Source organism: Caloenas nicobarica, chromosome Z (genome assembly GCF_036013445.1).
Source record: "Caloenas nicobarica isolate bCalNic1 chromosome Z, bCalNic1.hap1, whole genome shotgun sequence".
In the NCBI taxonomy this organism is placed as follows: domain Eukaryota; kingdom Metazoa; phylum Chordata; class Aves; order Columbiformes; family Columbidae; genus Caloenas; species Caloenas nicobarica.
In genome coordinates, this window is record NC_088284.1 from 15,318,989 (window position 1) to 15,346,379 (window position 27,391).

The following is a 27,391-nucleotide window of genomic DNA, read 5'->3' on the forward strand; positions in this document are numbered from 1 at the left end:
TATACTTTTTAAAAGTCTTCATCTTTAGGAACAACAGGAATGACAGAACACAGCAGAATTTAGAAGAGCTGCTTATGCAAATCCAGCTAAGAAAGCAAAACAAATCACTTTGTTTATCAGTTTGCTATTTTCTGTATCCCAATGCAGGGTTTGATATGGTCATTTAAATTATATTCACAAATATTAGAAGCTTAAGTAGCTTTTAGCACATCTATTTAATGAGCACTAAAGACGCTCATTAGTGAGCTTCAAATATAACCTTCTTCTGTGTTCTTTAGGGTGACTGTGAAAGAGAAATTGTTGTATTGAGAGGTTCAGTGAAAAAATAAGAAGTTGTTTTGTGAGCGGAGAAGAAATAAGACCCAGTTTCTTGGGAGTTTCTGTCAATGTCCCTGTGATCCTGGCTAACCGCTTTCTCTCCAGTCTTTCCCATATCCTTTACAAGTTACTATGTCAGTACTTTAAGTTTCTCCTTGCTTTTTCCAGATCCTTTTTGCAATAGGCTCCAGAGCTGCCCTTTCTTGTCCCCAGTACCATGCAACAAGAAGAACTATTTTTCCCACAACCTCACCATGGTCCCTGCTGTATTACAGCCCTTCTCTGGTCTGGATGCTGCCAGAGAGGAGGCAGCATATTTTGACGTGGGTTGGATCAATGCCAGAGTTGATGGATGGCCTGGCCATGGTGCAGTCCCAGCCCCCAGGCTGGCTGCAGCATCCCTGGGAGACTGCTGGCTTCTCCTACCTTTTCCTTCATCCTCTGATGGGGTCTCTTCCCTCTGCCTGGGTAGTGCATTTCATAACAATTTGGGGAATGTAATTATCTTTGAGACTATTTCTGCCTGTCAAATTTGATTGAAGTAGGTCAATGACTAAAGGATGCTGACAGAGGAACTCACAGACAGGTGAAGAGACATAGGAAGAGGCGATCGACTCCACGCCTCAAGACTGCCTCCGATAAAAAAGAAAGAAGGGTAATTGTGGTAGGCAATTCCCTTCTGAGAGGGACAGAGGGCCTGATATGCAGAGCTGACCCTCAGCATCGGGAAGTTTGTAGCCTACCTGGAGCTCGGATCAGGGACATCGCCAGGGCCCTCCCCAAACTGGTGCGCCCAACGGACTATTACCCCCTACTGATCTTTCAAACAGATGGGGAGGAAGCGGCATCCCGTAGTCTGAGGGGAATGAAGAGAGACTTCAAGGCCTTGGGACAAATGGTGAAAGAATCTGGGGCTCAAGTTATCTTCTCTTCCCTCCTTCCATTTTCGGATGATGATGTGGGACGGAATAGAAAAATTGAGTCCGTAAATGATTGGCTTCGGGACTGGTGCTACAGGCAGGGCTTTGGGTTCTTTGATAATGGCTGGTTTTATAAGACACCAGTCCGGTCAGTGATATGTGGGAAAGGTTTATCCCACAGGGGTAAAAAGATGCTGGGACAGGAATTAGCAGGGCTCATTTGCAGGGCTTTAAACTAGATTTGAAGGGGGATGGGGTTGTAGCTGGGCTTGCATCAGTGGGGCAGCATGCTGGAATCCATAAAGACCGGGAGGCCCCCCAGGCCCCTAGGGTGAAATCGGTGTACTCAGCTCGCTCCCTGAAGTGCCTGTACAGCAATGCGCGCAGCATGGGGAATAAGCAGGAGGAGTTAGAAACCTGCGTTCGGTCAGGAGATTATGATCTGGTGGCATTAACAGAGACATGGTGGGACAGCTCACATGACTGGAATGTGGTCATGGATGGCTATGCCCTTTTCAGGAAAGACAGGCCAGCCAGGCGAGGTGGTGGAGTTGCTCTTTACGTGAGAGAGCAACTACAATGTATAGAGTACTGTCCAGGTGCGGTTGAGGAGCGAGTTGAGAGTCTGTGGGTGAGAATTAAGGGGCAGGCTGGCAGGGGTGACACTGTTGTGGGAGTCTATTACAGGCCACCAGATCAGGGTGAGGAAGTTGATGAGGCCTTCTACAGGCAGCTGAGCGTGGCCTCACAGTCACAGGCTCTGGTTGTTATGGGGGATTTTAACTACCCTGATGTTTGCTGGAAGGACTACTCAGCCAGCCAGCCTCAGTCTAGGAGGTTCCTCCAGTGCATTGACGATAACTTTCTCATGCAAATGGTGGAGGAGCCGACTAGAAGAGGTGCGCTGCTGGATCTCGTCCTCGCTAACAAGGAGGGTCTGGTTGAAGCAGTAAAGGTGGGGGGCTGCCTTGGTTGCAGTGACCATGAGATGGTGGAGTTCAGAATCTCCTGTGGTGGGAGCAGAATACCGAGCAGAATTGCAACCCTGGACTTCAGCAGGGCCGACTTTGGCCTTTTCAAACAGTTGCTGGAGGGAATCCCGTGGGCAAGGCTGCTTGAAGGTAAAGGCGCCCAAGATAGTTGGTTAACTTTCAGGGACTGCTTCTACCAAGCTCAAGATCAGTGCATCCCGACGCGCAGGAAGTCAAGGAAGGGAGCCAGGAGACCTGCGTGGTTAAACAGGGAACTGCTGGGTAAACTCAAGTGGAAGAGGAGGGTTTACAAATCATGGAAGGAGGGGCTGGCCACTTGGGAAGAATATAAGGCTGTTGTCAGAGGATGTAGGGAGGCAACTAGGAAAGCGAAGGCCTCCTTAGAGTTAAACCTGGCGAGAGGGGTCAAGGACAACAGGAAGAGGTTCTTCAAATACATGGCAGATAAAACTAACACCAGAGGCAATGTAGGCCCACTGATGAACGGGGTGGGTGCCCTGGTGACAGAAGATACAGAGAAGGCAGAATTACTGAATGCCTTCTTTGTCTCTGTCTACTCTGCCGGAGGCTGTCCTGAGGAGCCCCGTACCCCTGAGGCCCCAGAGGAAGGCAGGGCAATGGAGGAGTCTGCCTCAGTTGATGAGGACTGGGTTAGGGAGCAATTAAGCAATCTGGACATCCATAAATCCATGGGTCCAGATGGGATGCACCCACGGGTGCTGAGGGAGCTGGCTGAAGTCATTGCTGGACCGCTCTCCATCATCTTTGCCAAGTCTTGGGAAACGGGAGAGGTGCCTGAGGACTGGAGGAAAGCAAATGTCACTCCAGTCTTCAAAAAGGGCAAGAAAGAGGACCCGGGCAACTATAGACCGGTCAGCCTCACCTCCATCCCTGGGAAAGTGATGGAACACCTTATCCTTGGTGCCATCTTAAGACATATCAAGGATAAGAGGGTCATCAGGGACAGTCAACATGGCTTCACCAAGGGGAAGTCGTGTTTGACCAACCTCATAGCCTTTTATGAAGACGTAACAAGGTGGATTGACGATGGCAGAGCAGTGGATGTGGTCTACCTTGACTTCAGCAAAGCATTTGACACCGTCTCCCACAGCATCCTCACGGCAAAACTGAGGAAGTGTGGACTGCATGATCGGGTAGTGAGGTGGACTGCAAACTGGCTGAAGGAGAGAAGCCAGAGAGTTGTGATCAATGGGGCGGAGTCTGGTTGGAGGCCTGTATCTAGTGGAGTGCCTCAAGGGTCAGTTCTGGGACCAATACTGTTCAATATATTCATCAATGACTTGGATGAGGGAATTGAGTGTACTATCAGCAAGTTTGCTGATGACACCAAGCTGGGAGGAGTGGCTGACACGCCAGAAGGCTGTGCTGCCATCCAGCGAGATCTGGACAGGCTGGAGAGTTGGGCGGGGAAAAATTTAATGAAATATAACAAGGGGAAATGTAGAGTCTTGCATCTGGGCAGGAACAACCCCAGGTTCCAGTACAGGCTGGGGAATGACCTATTAGAGAGCAGTGTAGGGGAAAGGGACCTGGGGGTCCTGGTGGACAGCAGGATGACCATGAGCCAGCACTGTGCCCTTGTGGCCAAGAAGGCCAATGGCATCCTGGGGTGTATTAGAAGGGGGGTGGTTAGTAGGTCCAGAGAGGTTCTCCTTCCCCTCTACTCCGCCCTGGTGAGACCTCATCTGGAATATTGTGTCCAGTTCTGGGCCCCTCAGTTCAAGAAGGACAGGGAACTGCTGGAGAGAGTCCAGCGCAGGGCCACAAAGATGATGAAGGGAGTGGAGCATCTCCCTTATGAGGAAAGGCTGAGGGAGCTGGGTCTCTTTAGCTTGGAGAAGAGGAGACTGAGGGGTGACCTCATCAATGTTTATAAATATATAAAGGGTGAGTGTCACGAGGATGGAGCCAGGCTCTTCTCGGTGACAACCAACAGTAAGACAAGGGGTAATGGGTTCAAGCTGGAACACAAGAGGTTCCACTTAAATGTGAGAAGAAACTTCTTCTCAGTGAGGGTGACAGAACACTGGAACAGGCTGCCCAGGGGGGTTGTGGATTCTCCTTCTCTGGAGACATTCAAAACCCGCCTGGACGCCTTCCTGTGTAACCTCACCTAGGGGTTCCTGCTCTGGCAGGGGGATTGGACTAGATGATCTTTCGAGGTCCCTTCCAATCCCTAACATTCTGTGATTCTGTGATTCTGTGATTCTGTTGCTGTAACATCACTGTCTACTGCCATAAATATCATTTTCCACAGAAACCGTAGTAATAGTCATTCATTCTTATTGCAGTACAACAATGGCAACTTCTTACCCTTAGTTTTAATGAAAACTCAGTTTCACACAATGAATAGACCTTGAGTATAAATTAAGAAAAATTCCATCCAAGTTAATGAAGCTGCCTTAGAAGTCTGGCCAGTGGCCATCAGAAATGTCTGCAGTGGCAGGCAAAACCCTTGCTTTTCACTTCCAGAAACAAACAAGATGCTAATCTGATGAGATTTTTTCTTTGTTCAATTTTTTAATGTTAAAAGGACAAAAAAGTTTTTTGGTTTTTGACTAGTCTATAACAGATGAAAAACTCAGGTCATTTCTACAGATGGGCAAAAGAGGAGGTTGCTGGTCTTACACTGTGATTATTTAGATACATAAATATATTAATTTTCTCTGGAACATAGTGTGGGATTACAAATTTGTTGACCATAGTTTTTTATTCTTTGTCTGGCTTATAAAATCGTCTGTTCTGGAGGAATTAGTGGTTGTCCTTTTACTAACAGTTTCTTTTCACTTCAATTATAGATATATATATATATAAAATCAATTATATATTTTCTGTATGGCTTGGATATACAACTGGAATATAATTTTTTTAATTTGCAGTCCAGTTGCCTTTAACATAAAATTAACATAATCAACTGCAGAATGGCTTTGGATTTCTTTTTCAGGAAGTTTATTTATACTTTTCCTCAAAGAAAAATATTAAATGTTATTTTTGAGAATTATGCATACTTCAGTGAAAGTACTTCCATCAAGATATGTTCAATTACCCATGAGTATCTGAGTATCTGAATATAGCATCTAACTATATTCTTTCTGCTTGTATTTATAATGGAGGGACCTGCACAAATACATGGAAAAAACTGACCTACCTCCCCTATAGCGTTTGTGCACTTAATATTCCCAACATGGTTGTATTTTTACACTTTCTAAAGATGCAGGTAGCAAACAGTATGAAACAGGCAAAGAGAAAGAGCAAGATTTGGTAGCTCTGGGCTTAGGTTTCAGTTCCTGGTCTCCTTAGCTTTGATGCTGGCCAAGGTGAGGAGATGATGCTTTCTGCCACTCCCTGCTCCTCTCTGGCTGTTGAGTCTGTATTATCTTGTTTCATTTCTAGTACAGGGGCTATTTGTTCTGGGGCACTGAAAGTTTTGGCCCTCACCCTAGTTGTTTCCTGAAGGTAGCATTGCCACGTAATAAAAAAGGGTGGAATCACAGCTAAAGAGATCAAGGTAAGGCTTTCAGATTGTTTTATTTTCCCATGGGAATCTTATGTATTTCAATCTGATATAAACATCTGATTCCTTCATGTTATCTGGATATTCTAGACTTTGTAAGGAATCCATGAAGCTTTATAAAAGGAAAAAATGTAATATAATGCTCTGTTTATTTAATATGTTGTATTTTCTTTGTTCCCTTTGATAATTACATTTCAAACACTGTGACTGTCTCTCTGTGTGGAAAATCTTCCCCCTTGTATACCTATGATAGATTGTAACTGAGGATCATTAGTAATTGATTTGTGAGTGCAAATAATACTTGTGTTGGAAGTGTCTGACCAAAGTTTGAATTCAAGACTTCTGACACATGGTTCACAGTATGAACAGAGAGGCTACATGTATTCAACTGACTGGGTTTCTTTAACTGACCCTTGGCGGGTTAGAAGATAATTCTTAGAATACATATTTGGTCTAATTATCTGATGACATATGCTGCCTGTTTAGTTATTCTGTCTATCTCTTAAGATATTTCTCCTTTTTTGTTTTGTTTTTTTTTAAAGTAAATTAAATAGCAAAAAAGAAAATCAGACTTAAATCGCAGCACTGAAATGAACATTAAAAATATTTTTCTTGCAACAACTTTCAAATGAATAAAATATAATAAAGTTAGATTCTGAAAGAGTTTCTTGAATTGAACGATGTTCTGTTGTTGCACTGCAGCAGTATGTGAAAGCTAAAACGTGCATCACTGGTAAAAGGCACATCTCTGTATTCTTCAGAAAATGTTCCAGCATTTCGATGATTGTTTTGTTTGTAAAAGTTAGGCTAGATAAATAAGGCCTATTTTCTTTTCATAAACCTCAGTGTTTTGTCGTGCCTTTTTCCCCATTGACATTTTTGATTAATTGCTTCTCTTGTCTTCTTCACTGTGAGCCCATCATTAAAATATCCTTAGTCCAGATGCACATAAATTGCTGGAAGTACCAGACCAGGACAGGAACACTTAACATTTTCAATTAGCTTCCACATTTAACATCTGCTCTTAGTAGAGTCTACCATAACTTGTCATGCCAAATATAATGCCTAGTTTTATGACACTTTTTACAAGCCCCCAGCAAAATAATTGCAAGGTTTTAATTATGCTTTTGGTGAGATTGCACATGTAGACCTAGTACGTGTTTGAACCCATTACGATTTCACTCTCAATTTGTGAGCACACAGCTGTGGGTAGGCCATGATGGGCACCACACAAAAATATGTAGAGGTCATTGTGTTTTGCACATCGGTAGGGCAACAATCTAATCAGATTTTATTGCAGACAAATGTTTTCTTTCAGATTTCATAACGACTACCGCACAGGGCATTTGGCAATTCTACACTCTGTAGTTGTAAAAGGAGATTTTGTCTGCCGTTGATGATTTGCTCTTATTGTACTCTTTTGCACCATCCAAATAGATGTTTCAAACTTCATACACAAACCATTTTCCAATTCTTAATTAGGTGTAGTAAAATAAAGTAGTGGAAACCACTAAGTACATGTAGGAGACCAGAGGTAGAAATCTTAAAAAGAAATGAAAAGTAAGGTCATAAAAACAAAATCTGAAGCACATTTTAGTGACATTTAATTGTAGAGTCTCAATATCGTCACTGACTGTGATATTTTTGAGCTCTGACAACAGCATCTTTTAACGTGCTCTCCCCCACTTTTTTTGATGTCAGTTGCATCCACTTGATCCATCATCTCTTGAAAGCATGACAAGGCCTTTTCATCTTAGACTGACAAGCCTGTAAGTTATAATGTTTTCAGAGTCATGGCTACCGGATTTTACCTCTTTGTTTTGTGAATCACGACATGCCTTCACTGAACAGCTGCACAGAACCAGACCCCAGTGAGGACTTTGCAGAGCTGCACGACTACAGTAATCTCTGGGGCGACTGACTCAGTCAGCCAAACAGTCAGATCAATTATGTGCCACAGTCCTTGTAATGAGATTTTTGATGGTATCAGCTAAATATTAACCCTTAGTGGCCTGTTCTGCAGGGTAGTTTTTTGTTTGTTTGTTTGTTTCTATGTAAGCAGTTAGAACATCATCTTTCCAGTTCTTCAGTCTACACTCTGCTTTGAACTATAGTGTAAACTCAGTGTTATTATTGCATAGAACTTCCTTGTATTGGAAAGACATATTTTATTTTTTATGCTCACTTTTTAATCTAGTTGTTAAGCTCCGAAAATTCTTAGACTATTCTTTGATTTAGTTTTCTTTCCAGGTACTGCCAACTACTGCTGTGGTTTTCAATGGCAGGAATTTAATAAAATGCTTCTAGGCTATATGCCCATAAAAATAATTAAGACAAAGAAATCCTTCATCTGTAGGTGTTAGCCATATAGGACTCTACATATCCATTTGAAAAATGTCTATTAGTCCATAAAGTCAGGAAGGTCACAAACCACTGACCTATTGCATACCAGCGTTACCTTTGATGTTTTCTGGTTTTCTGACTCTATAGTACTACAAGGGCATTGGGAAGATTGCAAGTGTATGTATAAAAGAATCTTGTATCCAAGCACTTACAGCAAGCATTGGTTTCCAGAAGACTGAGGAGGACGTCATATGAGTCTTAATATCTCTCCTTACAAGTGTGTTTAGATCAAGATCAGATCTTTAACAAAAATGAGAAAATTTTCCAAATCAAATTGAGATACAGAAATGTGACAAAAGCAGTCAGTTATAGGGAAATTAAGCATCTGAACTTTTGATTACAAATCACAGTTCTTTTCAAGTTTTGCATCTGAACCTTGGACAAAATTTGACCTGTGTACATCTACATTAATTCCTGCTTTTTCTAGAAAAGGATCATGAGTATACATTCTAGTCTGGAATATGTTTATTTACTTACTTAATAACTTGAGTTGCAACATGTTGTTTCTCATTTTAAACTTCAGAAATACACAATTAACTTAAGTTTTGAGAGAGTTCTTGTACTGATTTGGATTTATAAAGTATGGGGTAGAGAGGAAGAAAGCTGTTTTGAAGACACATGAGGAGAATGTTGTAGAAACACTGATTTAAGATCTAAGCAGGAAATCACAGGTTTGCCCTGGAAAATTTTCAGAAACTAGGCTCATTATCCAGGAACGGTAATGAGTGAGGATATACTCACTTTCCAAGGAGTATAATGATATTTGCATTCGGAATAAAGCCTTGTAGAATTTATTCAGGTTTGATTCCTGGAAACAAGCATCTGAAGTCTGGCAAAATGACTCAGGACAGAGACAAAACTCGTAATGGTGACGAAAGTCAAGATGTTGCAATTTTGTGTTGGAGTACTTTGAGATGTGGTTTATAGCCCTATAGGATAGTTGCATTGGGTTTGTGTTCAGAATTGCTAAGGTGAAAAATTGGATCCTGCATGGTGATGGCCAGGTGGAAACATTTATGTCAACATGTCATCTTAATAAAGTGCATTTCTATTATTTCTCCCTATTTTGTTAATGGAAAATTCTAAGTGGCCAAAGTTAAATGAACAGAAGTAGAAGATTGCAGGGTTGTCTACACTTCTCATCAGTGGCATCCTTTGTTCCTTTCCTGTAAGCCAAACACTTTGCTCTTAGCGCGCTCCTCCACCTCCTCTTTTTTTTTAATGCAGTATCGTGTCAATGGGAGCAATGCATAGTTTAAATAAGGGGATCAATCCAGGAAAGTGTCACAAAGTTCTGTGTGATGATCCCACATCAGCTTAGCACCTTTCATCAAACACAGCACAACCAGCTAGTCAAAAAAGGTGATTATACTGCTGTATTCAGTGTTGATGTAGACTCACCTTGAGCACTGTGTGCTGTTCTGGGCCTCACAATTTAAGAAGGATGCGGAGGTGCCTGAGTGTGTCCAGAGGAGGGCAACAAAACTGATGGAAGGGCTGGAAGGCATGCCCTGTGAGGAGCAGATAAGGACTTTGATATTGTTTATGTTGGAGAGAAGGAGGCTGAGGGGCAACCTCATGGCTCTCCACAGCTCCCTGAGGAGTGCAAGTGAAGACGGAGGTGCTGATCTCTTCTCCCCAGGGTCCAGTGACAGGACACCTGAGAATGGCTCAAAGCTGCACCAGGGGAGGTTTAGACTGGACATTAGGAAGCATTTCTTTACTGAGAGAGTGGCCAAGCACTGCAACAAGCAGTGGTTGATGCCCCAGGCCTGTCAGTGTTTAAGAGGCATTTGGACAGTGCCTTTAATAACACACTTTAACTTTCGGTTAGCCCTGGGGTGACCAGGCAGTTGGATTAGATGATCATTGTAGGTACCTTCCAACTGAAAATCTCCTCCCCTCCCCTCCCCTCCCCTCCCTCTCCCTCTCTCTCTCTCTCTCCCTCTCCCTCTCCCTCTCCCTCTCCTTCTCCTCTTTCTCACATCACCTCCCCCCTTCACTTCTCTCCTATCTTGTGAAACCTCTGCCACTCTTTCGCCCCTGCTTGTTTTCTCTCTGGTTTTGCGTAACCTCCCATCTACCCTGTAAGACTTCATAAAATGTGAACTACTAATGAGTGATTTTGCCATATTAATGTCTCTGGTTTACTTAGTTGGCCCAGTATCCTTCCCAGCATCACAGAATGGAATGCTAACACTGTTTCAATTTAGGAGCAATTTAGGTTTTATTAAGATAGATCACAAGCTTAATATATGATTTTTAATAATGCTCAATCAACAGCTGATTAGCAAAACTATTTAAAGCAAGTCAATGGGATTTGTTATAATTTAAACAGTGATTTGATTAAAAGATTTGATGCTGTCAAGGGTCACACTGTACTTAGAAAACAAAGTTAAATTACCTGGTATCCAGGTGGTCAAGTGGCCCAGGAGAGGAGGGATGGTTGGAACCATCACACCCAGTAAAGAAAACTGAAGTGCAAGAATAGCTTCCTTTGCTGAAGTCAAGATTCAGGCATGTCATTCTCATTATGCTCAGTTATGACAATGACCTACTTCAAGTTCCTACGTGTATTTATGTTTTTATCTAGCTAGGAAAGCAAGTGAGATACAGTGTTTCCTAATCATAAATAGACTTCTAATTAAACATCCTTGGCCACCTTTAGCATCTGCCAAGATTAGACAGATTACAGGACCAGGCTGTTGGGTACCTGCTGTTCTCTTATTAGGAACTGCTGCTTTAATTCTCATATATGATTGCATCTGTTCATCTCCTCTGCTATTTCAGAGATTAACTTCTTGTCTGTGTTGGCTTTTGTGAGTCACAGCATCTTGATACAGCCATATTTCAGGGCCAAATGAAAGTCAGACTTCAGACAGACCATTGCAATCCACACATGCAATGACTTCCAAGCTTCTCCTGTCTTTTTCCACCCAGCATTGTTAGGTATTCTGATTTAAAACTGTTTTTAATGGCTTTTCTATCAGGCCTATCACAGATACATTAGCATTTCCATAGCAAGGAAACAAACCTAACAGCTCTGTATTCTGTGCAGAGTGTATGTACAATTAAGTGAAAGTCTGACATATAATAACTAAACCTCAAATTCTGGGCATGTATCATACGGTATCATTGTCTGAAGTATGGGTATGCACAAACTTCCTCCTCAATTAAAAGTAAAGCTGGGCAGTACTACAACAAGTATTAGAAACATTTTAAAAGAGGATTTTTGTTGTCATCATTCAGATGTACTATGGCTAGAGACCGTACCCAGACAACAGTACCATGCACTGGATAAAGGAATTGTGTCTGATGTTATTAGAAAGCAAATTATTTTCCATGCAAGGTCATCCCTACTTGCAGCTGTCCTTGGGCATGGCAGTTATAATGTTACTGAAGTGATGAGGAACCTGATAATTCGGGTCTTCAGATGAAGATCAATGCCAGAATAGGCAAGTGATGAGTCTCAAGGGCTGACAACCCCTCTCTCTGCAGGAGAGGAAATGTGTCTTTAGAAAAATGCCTTGTTCCTTTTAGTCACAGTTTTAAGTGTCAGCAGACAAAGTCTGAGTTTAACGTATTTGTAAAATATATCTGTTTAACGCTATTACCTTCTTTTATTGAACTCTTGATCCTCATGGCTCCAAGGGACTAATAGCATCAGCTAGAAAGTCAGCTAGATGCAAATGAGAGTTAGAGAGGCTTCTACAGGTGCTTTTGTTAAGAAACCTCCCTCACAGCCTGCCACACTGCAGCTATTTTATTTCAAGATTACTTCTGCAAAAAATAACAGCACCTGACCTGCTGAGCCAGCTGGTTTGTAAGGTATCTAACTACCTATATAGGCTAAAAATATCACTGCCTTTCCCATGTGATATTAATAATCTCATCACAGGAAAAGCAAGAGTTCTACTTTGTGTCACCAGAATTTCATGTTAATATAATTACAGACTAACTCTGAAAAAGTTATTTCTCTATTTGTTGGAAACAATGTATTTCACTCAGTGTCACAAAAACTACTAGCAGAGTTTCCTCATCTATGAAATTTGCCTGAAGATTTTTTTTTTCTGTTTCAATGATGTTTTACCATTACTCTAGTGAGTATCACTAAAATAAATGTGCTCAAATCCTACATGTCACTCACAGCTAAACTTGATAAAGCCAGGACAGACTAAATATGAATGCAATAATAATGTATTTCAGTGCCGTCAGCTGCAAAATATTTCCAGTCCTCTTTATAATTTTGATTTAGCTTAGATTTGGGAAATACCCTACATAATGACAACATGTCGTAGGAGAACTCTTTCTGCAGAAATTTTAAACACATATTATTTGTCTTAAGTGTGATAACGGTGCCACCACGTGGCAGTTTACAGCAATCACACATGTTAATTCTGGAAATTTTTCAAATACAAAACATTAAAAAGTGAGATTAGAAAGCTGAATTCTGACCAAATATTATGTTTTAAACCAGAAATAAATAAAGTTATAAAATCATATAAAGGATTCTGCAGAAGAATCTATACAGTATATGAATTCTTACGCATTTCTTGGCTATGTTTCTCCTCTGCCCCTAATTGTAGGGATAGTCTTGCCATTATAATACTACTTTTTTTTCATTGATAACATCACACTTTAGTGTAACCCTTATGGATTTGTAGAGAACTACCATGTTCCCTTTCAATCCTCATTTTTGAAAGTTAAGCAAATCATCCCCGTTAGTCTGGTCTGTACTCCCCTAGCCACTGTAAAAGATGATCACTGTTCTTGAAGATACCTGCTATTTCTCATGCAATGTACATTTATAAAATTCAGTATAATATGGTTGGGTTTGCCTCTATATTTATTCCAAAAGTCTACAAGAATAACGATATTTTCTTTCCTTTGGAGCAATAACACTTTATGTAATATCCTTTTAATTTATTAATACTATGGAGCAGATAAAACACTGTGTTAGGAGAGAAGATTTTGTTGACATTGACTTCAACATATAAATTGGTGATTAGTTATAGATTAGCATCTTGGTACATTTTGCTTTTGCTCTGCTGCATGTCGCTGTGTTTCCGTAATCAGTAATTGGCATCCATGTCTCTGTGATTCACTTGGTCTTTTCCAGCACTAAGTAAGGTGAGGGGGTGTTATTCAGCACAAAGGTTGCTGCAGCAGGTTCAGATTCAGTCATTGCAGACTTTACATTGCTTTACAGCAAGGTATTCCCAAGATGCATTTGGACCAAGTGTTTTAGCAATTCATAAAACATTCGGACTTGCCACCATTTTCAAAATTAATGACTCTGGAATACAGCGTAACCAGGAAGCAAGGGTGAAGTTTACCTCTAGGTCGCTGTGCAGTGCTCTGAATGCAACCATGCAGAGCTTCTCTGACTTTGCTATTGTATCATAAATCAGGGAAAGGAGAAGAAAATTGAATTACAGCCAAAAGCACACTCCCATTTAATTTCAAGACTTACGTACAGTAGGAATGAAAGCCACTTTGTGAGCTAAATCCAGAGCTACGCTAATGGCTGCATTTTCCAAATTAGCTCATGACCTAGGGAAATGGGATGCATTAACCATAGGAATAAATCTAAACTTGCTCTGCCTTTAAAATATATATTTGTTTTGCTGGTCCAGTGCTGGTGCTGCAATAGACAGGTGAGCAGCCTCAAGAAAGCTGTATTGCAGTTGGCTTTTGTTTCTACCATTTGCTTCTTATAATCCTGACATTATCTTGAATTCAGCAGATATGTTAAATCACAAGAAAATTGCAGCAGCTAATACGATACATAGAGAATAAGACTGAATAAGTGCAGTAAAACTGTACCAAACATTTCACTTGACAAGCCCCTTACCTATTTTGAGGAGTAAAAAGGATGTTTTGCAGGTCGTTAGGATGACAGCAGGATGAACGGTGCACCCATTGCTTTTGATTGTGTAGTGTGGTTCACTTACACTAAGAACTGACATGTTAAAATAAATTATCATAAGCATTTTCCAGGACAGGCTACAGAGCACAAGATGATGCTGTCGTTTTATAACAAGTATAAAGCCAGGTTGATTTTATTTACTGCAGAATTGCCCTTTGTGCAGCTCAGTCTTATAAAACCTGAACCAGAGTGATGAAAGGCAGATTGTCTAAATATACTAGTGGGTCTATGTATTTCTGGGCTAGATCCTGATGACGAGAGCCAGTACCTTTACTATGCTGTTCTGACAAATGAAAACCCCTGTCTTCTGTCACCTTTACCATGGCACTAGAAGTTGCATGGCTGCCCAGAGAGTCAGATCAGCCCACTGCTCTGACCAAATATCAGCTTAACTGAAAGGAAATAATTTTGTGAGTCCTATATCAGGTGGTTTTGTACTATAGTTTAAAATATATAACAAAGAATATTATTCTAATGATTATAATAGAATGTGTACACAATACCCCAAACACAGGAATGGTTTCTAATTGCCTCATTAACTCACCATAAACTTTTCCTTCTTCATTTCTTTTCCTTCCCAATTTAGATGCAAAGTATGCTCATATTATTTAAGATCTGAAATTCTGTAAGGATAAAAGATAACATTTTCTAAAAATCGATAGAAAGTAAATTTTTAATATACTGTAACATCCTTTTTTACTGTGGTGTGTGTTTGTTTTGTTGTTGTTGTTATTGAGGTTTTTGTTTGTTTGTTTTGTTTTTCTTTTATCTTAGCTTTTCATCCCAAGTTCTACTTTGGAATAAAATTTAGCATTACATTTTAGACAGACTTTTTTTTTGGTGGAGGGCACTTTGGAGGGGGAAGGTATGTTTATCTGGAGCCTCATTTTAAAAAAAAGTAACATGTCATTCTAAGGTCAATGCCAATACTGTCACTGATTTTACTTTTGTCTTCCTGGAGTAAAGATGACAGGGCTAAATGATACTGTAGTACAAGCTGATACATTTCAGAAATACAAAATTTCGTCAAAGACCAGAAAAAAAATTTCCCAAATCTGCAGATCAAAAAATTTCAGCAAGCTGTTGATAAAGGGCAAAAATAAATCATTAGTTGACTGTATTTTTCATATGGTAACATGTTAGTACTCTAATATGAGAAAGGATCTTTTTTCCAATAACGTATTTGTGATCCATACTATGAGAACTTTAAGTTCCAAAGTACACTATGTATTTGGCAGATAAATATCTCATTTGAAGAACTATTTAACAGGCCATTTTGTACCATCTTGTACTAGTTGCTCCTGACATCCAGACAGATTTAATTTACTATGTCTTTTACCTAGAAAAATCAGTTAGCAAAGTAATATATCAGATTAATCTGGCATCAGCTCTTTCATTACCCAGGATTCCATTTTCTTCCAGTAACTGCTTCTGTCATTTATTGTTATTCTTATCTTACACTCACTTTTTAATAAGTTATCCTTGAAATCTTTTCTTGATAAATTCTCATATATTGAAGCCAGACTAAAAGGCAAGGTAGATACCCAAATAATATATTTCTTAAGAGAAATTGTTAGGTTTCTTACAATTCTAGCATTTCAGTAGTCCAGTTATAATATACCAAAAAATCAGATACTATGTTAAAAAGCTGAAGTACCAGCCCTGCAGTTTAGCATACAGGTATTCCAGTATTTCTTTTTGCGTTCTTCTCTGTATGTTTTTACAATAGTTCCTACAGTATGTTATTAGTCAGCACTCAAATGTATCTCAAGATCAGTTTTTCAGATGAGAGTTGTTTTCCTGTTGTTCTTTTTTCTTAATCTCTTCATACGATCATAGAGTCTCTCTCTGCTTCAGTATTAAGGTTGCTCATTTCAGATAGAAGTTTAAATACTGTACATTTAGTTATAGGGCAGGGAGGGCGGATGTCAGTTTACTTTTTGCAGAATTTAAGGAGTGGTGCAGTGCTCTGGAGCAAGATGGAAACAGGAGTTAGGCTCTGTAATGCTTTATGTGTTGCACTGTGTGACATTAGGAGACTTATTAACAAGAGTATTGAAATTAATTCTTTGTAGAAGAAGTTAATAATAATGAAAGCTGTAAAAATCTATCAAATATATCATCTGAGTGTAGATTTTTAATTCTCCCTTCTTCCAGTAGTCATAGAAAACTTTCTCTGTATATGTATTCTTATGTATGGTGATGGTGTCCCTGTTCGGTTCACGTAACTACTTTATACAGATTTTACTAAGAGGCTTGAAAAAGGCTTCTTCATTTCTGTGTAAGGAAGTCTCCCACCCTGCATATGGCCATTCAGTCCGACCTCAGTGCCAGGTGAGGTGATGTAGCACATCATCTTGAGTGCCATCACACATGACGTACAGGACAACCAGATGATTAGGCCCAGTCAGCAAGGGTTTATGAAAGGCACGTCCTCCTTGACCAACCTGATCTCCTTCTATGACAAGGTGACCCACTTAGTGGATGAGGGAAAGGTTGCAGATGTTGTTTACCTAGACTTCAGTAAAGCCTTTGACACTGTTTCCCATAGCATTCTCCTGGAGAAGTTGGCAGTTCATGGCTTGGATGGGTGTGCTCTTCACTGGGTAAAAACTGGCTGGATGGCCGGGCCCAAAGAGTTGTGGTGAATGGAGTCAAATCCAGTTGACAGCTGGTCACAAGTGGTGTTCCCCAGGGCTCAGTATTGGGGCCAGTTCTGTTTAATCTCTTTATCAATGATCTGGATGAGGGGATTGAGTGCACCCTCAGTAAGCTTGTAGATGACACCAAGCTGGGTGGAAGTGTTGACCTGCTGGAGCATAGGAAGGCCATACAGAGGGATCTGGACTGGCTGGATCGATGGGCTGAGGCCAGTTGTATGAGTTTCAACAAGGCCAAGTGCCGGATCCTGCACTTGGGTCACAACAATCTCATGCAGCACTACAGGCATGGGGAAGAGTGGCTGGAAAGCTGCATAGTAGAAAAGGACCTGTGGGTGTGGGTCAACAGCCAGTTGAACATGAGCCAGCACTTAGAGAACTGGGTAATCACCAGCTGCATGAAGTTTAACAAGGAAAAATGACAGATTTTGCACCTGGGATGTGTCAATCCTGACGGTACCTACAGCCTGGGGAGCGAGAGGCTGAAAAGCAGCTCTGTAGAGAGGGATCTGGGTTTTCTGGTCGATTGAAAGTTGAACATGAGTCAACAGCATGCCCTGGCAGCAAAGAGGGCCAACTGTTTGTGCATCAGGCACAGCATTGCCAGCCGGGCAAGGGAAGTGATTGTCCCGCTCTGCTCTGCACTGGTGCAGCCTCAGCTGGAGCACTGTGTACAGTTCTGGGCGCCACAGGATAAAAAAGATATAAAGCTGCTGGAGAGTGTCCAGAACAGGGCTACGAAGTTGATGAAGGGGTTAGGGGCAAGCCATGTGAGGAGCAGCTAAAGTCACTTCATTTGTTCAGCCTGGAGGAGAGGAGACTAAGGGAGACCTCATCTCGGCTACAGCTTCCTCACAAGGGGAGGAAGCGGAGGAGGCACTGATGTTTCCAGCTACCAATGATAGAACCCGAGGAAATGGCAGGAAGGTGTGCCAGGGGAGGTTTAGGTTGGACATTAGGAAAAGATTCTTCACCCAGAGGGTGGTGGAGCACTGGAACAGGCTCCTCAGGGAGGTAGTCATGGCCCCAAGCCTGCCAGTATTCAAGAAGTGATTGAACAATGCCCTCAGACACATGGTGTGAATTTTGGACCTTGTCTTATGCAGGGACAGGAGTTGGACTCAGTGATCCTTGTGGGTCTCTTCCAACTCAGGATATTCTGTGATTCTATGAGCAGTGTGCCCAGGTGGCCAAAAAGGCCAACAGCATCCTGGTGTGCATGAAGAATAGTGTGGCCAGAAGGACTAGGGAAGTGATCTTCCCCCTGTACTGGTGGCACAGGTGAGGCTGCACCTCAAACATTGTGTTCAGTTTTGGGCTCCTCACTACAAGAGAGACATTGAGCACAGGTCTTATGAGGAGCGTCTGAGGGAACTGGGGCTGTTTAGCCCGGAGAAAAGGAGGCTGAGCGGAGACCTTATCGTTCTCTATAACTAACTGAAAGGAGGTTGTAGAATGAAGGGTCTTGGTCTCTCCACTGAAGTAGTAAGTGATAGGATGTGAGGATATGGCCTCAAATGGCACCAGGGGAGGTTTAGATTGGATATTAGGAAAAATTTTTTCGTGGAAAAGATTGCTGGGCATTGGAACAGGATGCACAGCAAAGTGGCTGAGTCACCATCCCTGGAGATGTTTACAAGCATGTAGATGAGGTTCTTAGGGACATGGTTTCGTGTCAGTGTTAGGCTAATGGTTGGACTCGATGATCTTCAGGGTCTGTTCAAATCAAAATGATTCTATGATTCTATGATTATTTGTGAAATCATCAATATTTGTGGAAATAGAAAAGATTAATCAAGGTCTATTTAAATACAGGTATTGTTTTGCACCTCCAAGAAGCTGCAGACTTCCATGTACAATGTGCCTTATTTCTCTGCATTTTGTGAATTCCTTCTTTCATAGGATGGAGTTTCAGCATGGGCTCTGCCTACCAGTTCCACAGTTGGCGAGTATTTGTGATTGTCTGCGCGCTGCCGTGCGTCTCTTCTGTGGTAGCCCTCACCTTTATGCCAGAAAGCCCACGGTTCTTGCTGGAGGTATAACTTTCCAAATGGTTTTTAGATTCCACTCAAAATTATTTCTGTGTTTATAATACATTATTAAGTCTGCTTAACAGGCATTAAGGTTCTTCAATGACTGCAGTGCATATCTTAATCTGACTGTTATGTTTCGTTTAAATGTTTCAATCAAACGTTTAGGTTGGAAAACATGATGAAGCCTGGATGATACTCAAGCAAATTCATGACACAAACATGCGAGCTCGTGGTCAGCCTGAGAAAGTCTTCACAGTGAGTATTACGTTTAAAGCTCACAGTTTAGCACGACAGAGAGCTTGCTGACTGGCAAGGTCTGGAGTGCTTAAGCAATCAATATTAATACTCTGCATGACAAAATCAATCATTTACATTCTAAAGATCTCAATGTAAGAACTTAATTCCTACTGAAATTGCTATATACACAGCAGATGTGAAGATATCAGCTTTTGAAATTATTTCTTTCTCATTTCTATTAGCTAAAATAGTAATTAAAAAAAAATCATCTTCACTTCTGTGAAACAGTAATTTCAGATATTTAATTTTCAGAAATATCCAACTGCATCTTGTTGACTTGCAGGCCATATTCGAAAAATTGACAGGTTGTTCCTATTTGGTGGAGAAACTAGCAGTTTAGATGTGGAGCTTTTTTATGGTATCTTCCTTATTTGTGAAGAACATACACAAGTTTTTCATCCTGGATACGATAAGACCAAACAGCTGAAGGCATTTTCTTGCTTTGATATCCAGTCTGCCTTTCCAGTTTGTGCTGTGCTGTGGGAGTGCTGGCACTCTACTCTCTCTCAGAGACACATGTGGGATGTTTTCCTCATCCAGAGGCTTTCTTCTTACTTTAATGTACATATAACTCAATTAAGAAATCCTCTTAAAGGTTCTGCATTTGGAGGAAGTCTCGACGGAGGAACCGTCTGACCATATAACTTTATGCCATTGAGACTTGCAGTTTGTTGCTTTGGCTGTACTTTCTGTTGCCTCCATTTATTTTTTTCCACGAAGAGCCTCAAAACCACCCATATTTAGTCTGAAAGAAGGCTGGTTAGCATATCTATTATGTTGAATCCACATTTATTGATACATGGTTGACCTACCTCTAATCCCACCTAACTTAATAATTTATTTTCTGATTTCATTTACGATTAAAGGGATTTGTCTGACACCATACAGCTAGTGTGTGATTTCACAATTGGATCTTGCAGATCTGAGCTGCTTTCAGACAGAGTATGCCTGCCCCTGGTCACTTTTTGTTTTTTCTTCTGCCAGCATTGTTATTCATTGACTGATTGAACAGTCAGACATAGCACAAACCCTGTCACCATACAGTGCTAGTTTAGGCATGAGGAAGAAGGCAGAAATGTGCTGGGACAAAAGGTGAGATGAAGGATTATCTATAGTCTCACATCAGATTGACACAATCACAATCATGTCCTAAGCAGCCACGGAGAAGAAAACAAAACACGTACTTCTTGTTTCTTGTGATCTAACAAGTCTTTCTCTTATGGTTATCAAAATGTCATGCCGAACCATGTTAAACTGAGAGGTTTATTTATAGCAATTTTGTTAATTGGTCAGTCATGAATAAGGCATGAATAAGGAAAAAACAGCACTCTCTTGGGATTTTTGCTAGTTTCTGCAATGAACATTGGGAAAAGTGAGCTGCTGATATTGAGGAGTTGAAGGATTAAAAACACTATACTGTATGTAAAGGTTACATATTAATAGAAGTCCCTAATTTTACCTTGCATTAGTACTATTAGAAAATGCATCATCTCTTCATTGGACAATATTAGCACTTCATCTTATAAAACACGGAAAGCAAAGAGCTTACACATAATCTGTTTGGGATATCCTTTTAGTCACTCTTTTTTTAGTCACTCTTTAGTCACTCTTTTTTTTTTTTTTTTTTAAATTCTAGATTAGTCCTGGATATTGTGACATTTTGTCTCTGTATTTTGTTTGCACAGTTCTCTTAAGCCCCATTGCTTCATCCAGTTCCATTCTCTTACTTATGCATCACTATTTTCCTTTACTTCATGCCACTAGTTACAAAAGAAAAGCTTTGATAGTATGTTTTCTAGCTCTTCTAGCTGATGCAACTTTATCTCTATTACTGCTATGGTTCTAGTGTTTTTTTCTTTTATATCTTTTCCTAATTATATTGATGTCATCATTTCCTAGAAATTTTTTTCACAAGTCATGTTTATTCTTGTTATTCACTTTATTGAGGATTTCATCTTCAAACCTTTAGAACACAGAAGGCATCAACTGATGAACAGTTGGCTTTAGAGTCAGAAACTCCAAAATGGACGTATTCTAGTTACTGACCATGGAATCTGTGGAGATGTTGACTCCTAATTCATTTGAAAACCTCTCCTGAGATCAGTGACAACAACAGAGATGGTAGTACATTGATATTAGTAGTATCTTCTATTAATGGGACTATCCAAGTTGATAGTTTTTTTCAAGCTTCGTTACCTTGCTGGGTCCTTAAAATACACTTTCATTAGATAGGTTCATTTCAATGTTTAAGTAAAAAAAAATCTTTGTATCCCTTAAACAAAAATTCTTTCCACTCCTTCATTGCTATGTATTGATTAATAATTCTTCTGCATACATTTTCCAGTGCAGCTTGTCTTGATTTCGTAAAATTTAAAACATTGCATATTTCTAGCTATTGTTTTTAAACAGAAGTTAAATTTTCATTGAAATAAGTATTCTTTATTGTGTTTTCTTTCATTCTTCATATACTGACAGCTGAATTTGCATGGTTCAGATGGACCACTGTCTTGATTCAGTAGGACTTTCTTATGTTAAAAAACATCAAGACCAGGTGCTTTTTGTCCCCAGTCACACACACAGCTCCAAACAAGTCCAGTGGCCAGGGCAGTGAAAGGGTTGCCCCTCAGCCTACAAGAGTTGTACTGGCTTATATAGTGTGATTCAAAAGACATCCTGTTTGTGTCTGGAGGTGTGACATTTGAGGATACCTCTATGTATGAGATCTTAAATAATCTTGGAGGACTCAACTCAGTATTTGGTAGAAAATGCTTCATAAAAGCAGTTTAAGAAAATGGAATGATGCAGACAGGATTATTGCTACTAGAAGAAGCGTGACAAGGGTATAGGCTATTGATATAGCCATGGTTTAGCAAGACACCGAGCTACAGTATTTCGGAAATGAAGGTTGTTACAGAAACCACTTAGTGGGCTTTTTTTGTTTTTGTTCACGGGATGAGGCTGCTGGTGCATCTTAAACAGTCTACATCTGTAAAAGCAGTGGCTCAAAACTAGAGCTTTACCATCAATACTGCTATTCCCTGATGTCCTGTAATCCACTATGATACAATAGGTCTGTGGGTGGTGGTGTCCTAATTCTGTTAAAAAGAAACACAAACTATTGCTACCTGCAGAAAGTGCAGCCAACCATTGAAAACACAGTCTGTTGTTCCTTTCCTCCTTATAAGTCAGTATCTTCCCCCATTTTGTTTATTTTCTTTGCATTCTCTTTCTATTTGTCTTCAATTTAAATAAACTGTGGATGCACACACTGATTTTGTGATATCGCTATGAACCTGGGACCAGAGTGGAAGCTGAAACCAAAAACATACAATGGTATATATTTGTCAGATCCTGTGGCTGAAAAGACCATATAACACATTCTTGTTCTACTACACAGGACAGTGAAAGTGAAAATTAATGTTATAGACAACATCACATTCTCTGTCACTAGTAATTCAGTATTTTTCCTTGATATCTGTTTATCTCATTCCACTTTAGATCAAGCGGATGATTGCATGTAACAGCAATAACATGCATGGTTCCAAATCATTTCACCTAACTTTTCCTCTCTTCATTAAAAAGGATAGTTAAAGTCAACATTCAAAAGCCAAAGAGAGTTCTCTGTCTTGCACTACAGGAAATAAGACCAAAAGAAAAATATTATTCAGCTATTAATTCTTGACATTTCACATACTTCTATTTTCATTACTGTGTCTTTAATCAATAGACTTTCAACAATGTTGTGATAGCAAGTCAGAAACCACTTGATAGCAAACCCTGGGCATGCTTAACTGGGAATTTCAATAATGTTTTATCCTTTGTGACATTAGAGGTATGTACAGCAACGCTCTAGCAAAACCTGACAGTAATAGCGTGTTTCAGTCAGAGGAAGTGGATTTCCTGCACGATTTGAAGGTAGAACTTTTCCAAAACTGTTGCATCCATAAGGCATGATAGTGTGCTACTATTCCTTTATATAATATTTCCAAAGCATTCCAAGCATAGACACAGGTTTAGTATCTACTCATTTTTAGTTTATGGAATTTACTAAAACCTTCCAATACTCCTTGACAGGCAGTTAATGGTTCAAGAAAATGCAAATATTTGCTGTTCTGTTTTTATTTCTAGGTTAACAGAATCAAAACTCCAAAGCAGATAGACGAGCTCATAGAAATAGAGAGTGATACAGGAACTTGGTACAGGAGGTGTATTGTTAGGATTCGCACAGAGCTATATGGTGTAAGTAACAACATATCTGTTCATTTTTAATTACCTTTCTTATTTTTAATTAGCCTTCCAAAATAGGCTGCGTTGATTGAGCTGGTGACAGCTGCAATGCTACATTTTCCATGCAATGAGGAGGTTGGGGAACCAGCTTAGGGTTCTCGTTTCCTGACCCGGAAGAGGTACAAGTGAATCAGAGAGAAAGGTCCCTGCTTCTGAGGAGGAAAATACTGCATTGGTGTTCACACAAATGTTGGCAGATAGTTACCCAGCCATATTCCTAAGCACCACAATACAATATGCACTGGGAATGCATATTAATACATACCTATGGAAAGAGATGACACATGATAACATAAAAAATTATCTCTTGAGACAGCCATATTACTTACAAATGGTAAAGTAATGAATGAATTGTGTAAATTAATGTTAATAAAACCTTTATAAGGCATTGTATCTGCATGTATTTTTAATCATGTAAAATGTTTTACAAGAAAATGACTTCAGACCTATTTCAGAGAGTTCCATAGAAGCTCACAGGTCTGTGCTCCATGTGCTTTTCTTCTTTTTTGTAAAACCAAAATTATGCAGTACCTTTGAAACTTGTAATAAAGATACAGAAAATTCTCATTAATTAAAGAAAAAAAACCCCACAAACACTAAAAATGTCAAAAAATTACTTTAGACGGCTGTTAGAAATCTGACATCTTAAAGCCAGAAAGGAAGTGAGAAGAAAACTTCTCTGACAAGGTCTCAGGTTTATTTGAGATAGTGAAATGAAGCTGCCTAGAGATTAGGAAAATTTGTGCTGATCAGAGGAGAAGTGAATTAATGGACATGGTCTACACTGGTGGATAAAAAGTCTGATATGAGCCATCAACGTGTGCTTACAGCCCAGAAGGCCATCCCTATTCTAGGCTGCATAAAAAGAAGCGTATTGATTCTGCTCGTCTACTCAGCTCTTGTGAGATACAGGATCTTATGAGACACCTGGAGTTCTGCATCCAGCTCTGGGGTCCCCAGTACAGGAAAGATGTGGACCTGTTAGAACGGGTCCAGAGGAGGCCACAAGAATGATCAGAGGGCTGGAACACTTTTCCTATGAGGAAAGACTGAGAGAGTTGGGATTGTTCAGGCTGGAGAAGAGAAGTCTCCAGAGAGATGTTATTGTGGCCTTTCAATATATAAAGGAGATGTAAAAGAAAGATGGAGAGAATCTTTTTACCAAGGCCTGTAGTGACAGAAGTGACAATGGTTTTAAACTGAAGGAGGATAGATTTAGATTGAACATTAGGAAGAAATCTTTTATGATGAGGGTGGTGAGGCACTGGAACAGGTTGACCAGAGAAGTTATGAATGCCCTACCCCTGGTAGTGTTTGAGGTCACGTTGGATGAGCAACCTGGTCTAGTGTAAGATGTCCCTGCCCATCACAGGAAGGTTGGACTAGATGATCTTTAAAGATCTCTTCCAATCCAAACCATTCTGTGATTCTATGAAAAGAAGCTGGAAAATCACAGAACAAGAACAAACTGGCTATAGCTGGAGATTAACATACTTGTATGAGAAGTACAGGTATGACCTGTCAAAGAGCTGATCAGCTCTCCTGGTGTCCTAAAAAAGCAAGCAAATCAGAATCAACAAGCTCTATCATTTAAGAAATATGATTTTAAATAAATGTATTTCCTAATGATTTACAGATTTGGTTGACGTTTATGAGATGCTTCAACTACCCAGTGAAGGATAATACAATCAAACTTACTGCTGTATGGTTCACCTTGTCTTTTGGGTAAGAGTGGTTGAGATCTTAAACCATTTTTGACAGACTTGACAGACAGATCATATGCATGCAAATCTCTGTCACTGTGATTATCTTTTCTATTTGGAAAGGTTTTATTCAGTATCTTTGCACAAAACATTGTATTTATCAGTTAGTTTGTTCTTGCTTGCAAGCCTGACTCATCAAGAATATCTGTTTCAGAAAACTGTCATCTTCTAGGGGCAGCATCTTTCAATATTTTTATTTTATGGAGGATTTTATTATGATGGACTAACCACCCCATCACAAAAGTGGCCAAGAGAGCTGCTCATCCTCATCTAGCACAGATTTCCAAACAAGTGAGATTGGTGACTGAGATTTTTCTGTTTTTCACAGCTACTATGGCTTATCTGTCTGGTTTCCTGATGTCATTAAACACCTGCAATCAGATGAGTATGCGTCACGAGTGAAACATTTCCGCAATGAGGAGGTTTCACATTTCGTCTTCAACTTCACACTGGAAAATCAGATTCACAGCAATGGAGAATACATCAATGACAGGTTTAGAGACCTCCTAACATCCTGATTTTGCTGGAATAAACAAACGCATATTTTTAAAGCATGTCCTAATAATCTAATATTTTGTCCATTAGCTAATGATATATGGTTTTGATACTTTTTAACAGGAATTCATTTCAGTTCTTTATTTCTTATGGCTTGAGGAGCATGGGGAGAAGTGAGCCTATACTTGACCTGGTGTGTCCTGTGTGAGGATTTCCCATGCAACCCAGCTTCCTTGCCCACCCAAAAAACAGATCAAAAAGCATAAGTTAATGGTACTTCCTTTCGCAGTGGGATTCAAAGGTTTTCAGACTCAACACATGTGGCATGTTGTAGGGAGCTGGGGAAGGACATACTTTCATCTCTGTTGTTGGTTCTTATATCAATGAAAGATGCTTCTGTGAAAATGCTGTGCATTGAGAGGTTAGGATCTTATCACAGGAAAATAAAAGCTAAATGTTACTGTAAATCAATAAATAGTATGAACAGCTCTAAACCAAGAATCAACACATTGCAATGCCTTTCGTGTTTTTTAACTGAATCCAAACATATTAATACTCTATCTGGACTTTACGGTAACAGGATAACATAGGGAGAAATTAAACACAGCTGGTTTAGGTATCTGGTTTCTTTTAAGAAATATACAGAACAACCATGTTAATGGTCTTGTGGATGTCATGGTGCTAAGTAATTATTATTTCCATAGGAAAATTTGTATCTAAGTGCATAAAATTAATTATTTTGGTAATATGAGTGTTTAAAATCATTTTCATAAGAGTTTTTTGTTATTTTCATAAGAGTTTTGACACAGGTAAAGGTTTATGCATTGCAGACAAAAACAAGGAGTTATCTCATTTTTAAATGAGTCATAGCTTCCCAGTTCTTCTTCTTACCAGGAGGTAGATATTCTCCTAAAAACAAAGAACGATTTACTGTCAGTAACCAACAGCATTCTGTCAACTGAGGTCTTCTCAATTTGACCTGAAAATTCTTGTAGAACTCTAAATCTAGCATTAATGTATTATACTCTAAACCACTAATTTACTCTTTGAAATGTGCAAATTAAATAGACCTGTGACAGATATTTGAGATTCACAAAACATTTTCCATAGAAGTATGACCTCATTCGATATTTTTCCTCCACAAACATTTCAGTACTCCACTCACACTTAAGCTCAGTGTTTCCTTTGTGTTCTTTCTTAACTAGAAGATCCAGAAATACTTGACATTTTATTTAATTACATTTCTGTTTCGTTTTAATTCAAATCATCACAACACCAATTTTAATATAGTCAAAACATATTTCCTGTCCAAAGGTAAAAATTGAACCAGAAGAATGTAGCACACACACTCTATCATTTCTCTTCCAACTAACTAATTTAATGGCTAAATTATCTCTATTCTTCTCTGGAACTTAGCAACATTTTAAAATGGAAAGCACTATATGAAAAATGATAATGACTTGACACAGAATTCCAGTCTTATTTTAATTGGAATCTGTGGCAAATAAGAAATGATATAGTAACTAAAAACTAATGGGTTAAAACACCATTCTTCTGACCAATACACAAGGCAATCCATTAGGTAATAGGTCTTTTCCTATGAATACAATTAGTCTTTCCTTTCCTTTCCTTTCCTTTCCTTTCCTTTCCTTTCCTTTCCTTTCCTTTCCTTTCCTTTCCTTTCCTTTCCTTTCCTTTCCTTTCCTTTCCTTTCCTTTCCTTTCCTTTCCTTTCCTTTCCTTTCCTTTCCTTTCCTTTC

The 27,391-nt window shown here is 39.7% G+C and overlaps 1 protein-coding gene across 1 annotated transcript in view; it reads left to right on the top strand.

Moving 5' to 3' along the window:
- Positions 1-27,391, top strand: part of SV2C (synaptic vesicle glycoprotein 2C) — an 85,769-nt gene that overhangs the window by 42,230 nt on the left and 16,148 nt on the right. The window contains exons 4-8 of the mRNA XM_065656643.1: positions 18,660-18,793; positions 18,956-19,045; positions 23,216-23,326; positions 25,011-25,099; positions 25,466-25,630. Of these exons, the coding sequence (XP_065512715.1) occupies positions 18,660-18,793; positions 18,956-19,045; positions 23,216-23,326; positions 25,011-25,099; positions 25,466-25,630 (589 nt within the window). The remainder of the gene's footprint in view (positions 1-18,659; positions 18,794-18,955; positions 19,046-23,215; positions 23,327-25,010; positions 25,100-25,465; positions 25,631-27,391) is intronic.